The sequence below is a fragment of the Montipora capricornis genome, chromosome 4, assembly GCF_036669925.1.
Source record: "Montipora capricornis isolate CH-2021 chromosome 4, ASM3666992v2, whole genome shotgun sequence".
Taxonomy (NCBI): domain Eukaryota; kingdom Metazoa; phylum Cnidaria; class Anthozoa; order Scleractinia; family Acroporidae; genus Montipora; species Montipora capricornis.
Window position 1 is genome coordinate 34,258,435 of NC_090886.1, and position 5,000 is coordinate 34,263,434.

The window sequence follows — 5,000 nt, forward strand, 5'->3', positions numbered from 1 at the left end:
CGGCTGTTTCGGATTTCTCGACTACCGCTAATTTTCCCTTTTTGCAATAGTTCAGTACGGCAGAGTTGCTTAAACGTTTTAACGTTCTATCCTTTGATTCGCAGCTTCCCAAAGCTCGTTTCACATCACCTTAAAATTTCTTTCTTGTAAGGGACTAAATATCATGTGGGTGAAAAATTCTTCTTTTTCTGCAACGCAGAATCAAATAGTCATTCCGAAATTTCTGAATTTAGTAATTAACAATTATTAGCCGAAGGCGAGTTGAATATAAAAACCGATAAGAGGTCGAGGCTTTTATTCACCGATATTCACCGAGCTCAGGCGGAATAATTGTTTTAGTACAATTGCATGTATTTTCTTTAAAGCCTTGTTTACAAAAAGGAAGTGTAACCCTACTGCTAGGGTTACCTTAGTAGAAGGGTCAAAGATAGCGAGGGTTTACAAGCAAAATTTGAAAGCATGGTTCCCTATCACCCGGGACAGCTCTAAATGACGTTGATAACCGCACCCGGGTAGAAACCAGCAAAAGGTGTCCCAGGTAACAGAGTTATCCCTAGCAGAGCGTTTACAAGGCAGGAAGAGTTACCCTGGCGCTAGGCGCTAGGGTAACCCTAGCACTCAGATAGGGTTACCCTAGCATCAGGATAGCCTTATCTTGTTCAAAAAAAGAAGAAATGTGTGAGTGCTAGAGTAACCCTGGCACCAGGGTCCCTGACTACTGTAAAATGCTGCATCAAAATTTAAAACAGCGTCGATTCAGGGGCGGATCTATGGTGAGGATGCAAGGGTTAACCACCCCCCCCCCCCCCCTTCCTGAGATTACCTGTGGTTTTCTACTACAACTGGTATTCTGCAGAAAAACGTCACCAGTCAGCTACAGCTACGCCATTCCTTAATGATCCACTCCCTTCTAAGAAACTCAATCCTGGAACCGTCCCTTTGTGATTGACCGTTTTAATGTTCTAACCTCGGACTCACAGCTTTCCCGGCAACCTGTCGTTTCACATCACCGTAAAGAGCTTCTTTCTCTTTTTGCCAGTTTAAATTGCTAAATTTTATATAGACGGAACAAAAAAAATGGGTAAAATTTTTTGTTATCTGCGATACAAAATCGAATACGCATTCTGAAGTTTCTGACGTTTGAGTTAATGCATGTTCTAAGGTTGTTGTTCTCAGGCGGGCTTGTCTTGACAGAGTAGCTTAACCTCAACGATCTTGTTTACATAATCTTTGACTTGGAGAAAAGCCACACGAGACGGGAAAGTGGGTCAATACCACCTAAAGAAAACTTCAAATATACATGCTCTTAATGTAGTAAAACTAAGTAGCCTGCGTAGCTTGAGGGTTCTTTTTGGAAAGCGAGAGAGCCTTCTCGCGGCTTTGCCGCTCGAGTTCTCTTGCGTTCCGCAACAACAGAATCGCCAGCTACTCAGGTTGAAAACTAAGTTAAGGGAACTTCAAACACTGCATGTGATTAGGAAAGCGAAAAACTGGTTTTCCTGATGATCTTAGTTGCAACACTACGCCACTACGTGCGACGCCGCACCCGTTCATCTTTGACGGATCATGAAACTACAACATATCTCGTTTCACCATGCATTCGGGAAAAAAAGTAGCAAAACCAAAATTTATCGATTTCGGGCAAATGAAGAGAAAATCGTGTTCTAAATGGTCTTGATAGCACAAGTGTATTATCTACCCGAAGCACTTTGAATGGGAATGAGAAAAAATTCTTGAAGGGGGGAACACAAGGAGACTTCAATAAAATATTGGATCAACAAACTCTCCCAACCCCCCAACCCCTCACGGAAACAACCCTCTTATCAGGCCCTCATCACTAGGAGATTTCATAGTTCATAGTTTATATGTTTGTTTACCCTTGAATTTTAAACTAGCTCGGTGTAGCTTGTTTCACCGAGCATTTACCCTCCCAACCATGATACACCACAGAAGACAGACCACACCACCGAGAACTAAATGGTCTACTCTTTGTGACAAGTGTGTAGATTCTTTTACGTCCCACAGGATAATGAACTTTGAAGGGCTGTGAGACGGGGCCTACAGTTTATAGTCCTTATCCGAGAAGACTTGAAAGTTAAACCATTTGTAGATGTCATTTCAAAGGCAGCACTTCCTCCTCAGTTATTTAGAGCCGGACCCTGAGTGTTGGTCCGACCGGAGTTGAACTCGCAACCTCCCATGGCAGCCCGGTGCCGGTGCTCAACCAACTGAACCACCGGTGAACATGTTGTTCCCCGCCCCCTCCCCCCCCCCCCCCACCCCCTGCACTGTGAGTAATAATTTGTCGCTGACCTAGTTGTTTTTGGATTCATTTCCTTCGCGTTTCATTTATGCATATGAGACGTAAATAGAGTCATTGTCCGTTGATAGGCTATTAAGAGGATATCCGCAGGGAAAGCTGTCAGAGAGAGCAATAATTTCAAAGACAGAGATGGAAGTTAATGCATCCGTGACATGAGCTACTACTCAAATCAATTGTGATTCCTTTATCGTTACCTCCTTTATTAATTTGAACATGATTTGTTTTACATTGCCATCGTCAGATGAAATCCCCATTGCGAACTACACCGTGTTTTAAGCGTTTATAATTTTACTTGCCTTGTGCATTTTTCTCCTAAATAATACTACGATTCTGGAAAATCAATTATTTCGGGGTTAAAAAGTGATTTCTTGGTCTTCAGCCAGCCATTACTTTGTACCCTTAAACTAAGCAAGAATACCAAAAAGGTCCATTTTAAGCCTGTGGGGGAGGTAATTCTTCCACATAAATCCTGGACACTGAATTCCAGCCTGTGTACGCATCGGCGTTTCCAAAACCAGCGCAATTACCGACCCAGAATCCCACTCGCACAATGCCCTGGTGGACTTTTTCACAGACTCCTTCTATTTGCCGCACACGGAGCAAATTCTTCTTGGCTCCATTCCCGTACACCATGTACACGACTCCATCAATGGCTGCTGGATTGGAGCACTCTGCGCCGTTGAAAGTGAAATACCATCGTTTGCAGCAAGCATGGCAATTATGTATTCGAAGAGGTCCATTGAAGAAGACTCTGAGTCCAGTGTTTGCAGATGTCTTGTTGAAAACACATTCCTGTGAAAATTGACGAGAAACAAAAAACGAGTGGAAAATTAAATTGCAATTCAGTAAACTTTTAGCTCAATATATGGTTAATGATAATGATCTAGATCTGGTCAGTTTGGTTCGTTTGACTAATGAAGTCCCTTTGGTGCGAAACAGCCAGGAATCAATCAAATTACCTGACTGAGCGTCGCGATCTACAACACGAGTAACCACATCGTTAGACAAACGAGATTTATACCCTTGGAAAAGTTGTTTTTAGTGACGCCCATTCTGACAAATCCGTGACTATTTACCTTGATCAAGCCATTATCTCTGTCATCATTCAGGTTCTTAAAAACGCACTGTTTCCAGTTACGGACGAAAGACGCTTCAGCTCCTTTGGGACCTGGGAGACCAGGGGGACCTTGGCTTCCTGCTTCACCTTTGTTTCCGGGTGGACCTGCCTCACCAGGTGCTCCCTGAGACCCTTTAGAACCCGGGTGTCCTCGAACACCTTCTTCGCCTTTGATCCCTCTTGGCCCCGTAGGTCCCTCAGGTCCTTGATGGCCAGGTGATCCCGCAACTCCTACTGATCCCGCGGAACCAGGGCTCCCCGGGATACCTGGGATTCCCGGTGCGCAGAAACAGGCAGCTTGAGCACAGGATCCATACGGTGACGTCTGTTGAGGAGTGCCCTAAATTGAGACAGTTAAGAGGGATTACATCCCTTTGTTTCACCTTTGTTTTCGCCGTTAACTGTGTACGTAAAGCTCTTAATCCTTATGCAACATCATGGTACCCTCGTTGCACAATTTAAAACTTCATTTGCCCCTTAATCGGCGTTTTCAGAAGTTTTAGAATAAGGAGCATTGCCTCTTCGCTCTCAGTTCAAGGTTAACTGATAAGGGGTTGAGCATCAGAAAATTTTTCCGAGTTGATGACAAATTTCGCAGGCATAACATGAATTAACGAAGTAATTGCTTTTTCGGAAAACTGACAATTTTCGAAGGGTTTATACTGACAATGCTTACAAGATAACACCCATGTCATCATCAAAGGTAAGTCCTGCTGAGCTGGGTTAATACTATGTTGGTTGACCCACAGGGAATACTCGTTGTGGTGGTCTTGAGGGGAGCAGGGATGGCGTATTGTTGCTATAAGTGGGTTGAGTTCGTGCTAGTTCTCTAAACTGCTCCAAGGATGTTTTCCTCCGTCACTAAGAATCAGCATGTCAACAATTCATCAAAGGGAACATCTATCTCCCATACTTGGCCAAGGGGTCAACTCTTTCCCCAGTAGATTTATTTATAGAACACCTCCCTTGGAAGATTCAGCACGTCCACTGTTTTAAAAGTCAATCAAAACAGAGCAATCTCAGAGTCAAGGGGAATATGATACTTTCACGGAAAAAACATGTTCTTAAAAATACATTTACTCGGAAAAGGGTGGAATTGTGTGGAATCTCCTCACTCCGGATCTCGCAAAGACATCCAACGTCAAAAACTATACTAGAATGGCCTCTAAATCCAACAAATTACGTAATTTAGACTTTCAGGCGGAATCTCAGCAAACAATGCCCCACAATAATAATAATAACAATTTTCCATATTATTAAGACGATTTTAATATATTTTTATTCCTTAAGTTTTAGTTAGCTTAAATGCACGACCCCATAAGCGGCAACGCTTTAATCACCATCGTGTTGAAATTGTATTGACTCAAGGAATGAGTGGAGATAGAGGCTCAATTTGACGAGTTGTTTGTTTTGTTTGTTTGTTATTTATTTATTTGTTTAAGCAGGTTGAAGTTTTGGCAGCTATTCAGCTGATGTGGACCTGCTATACCCACCCACCCATATACACACACAGAGGACAGCCACAACACCGCGAACTTCGTCCCCTACTCTTCTCGAATA

General features: G+C 43.1%; 1 protein-coding gene across 1 annotated transcript in view; it reads right to left on the minus strand.

The window, feature by feature from the left end:
- LOC138046587 (collagen alpha-2(I) chain-like) overlaps positions 1-5,000 on the minus strand; it is a 67,043-nt gene that overhangs the window by 60,024 nt on the left and 2,019 nt on the right. The window contains exons 3-4 of the mRNA XM_068893193.1: positions 3,400-3,780; positions 2,762-3,115 (exon numbers count right to left, since the gene is read on the minus strand). Of these exons, the coding sequence (XP_068749294.1) occupies positions 2,762-3,115; positions 3,400-3,780 (735 nt within the window). The remainder of the gene's footprint in view (positions 1-2,761; positions 3,116-3,399; positions 3,781-5,000) is intronic.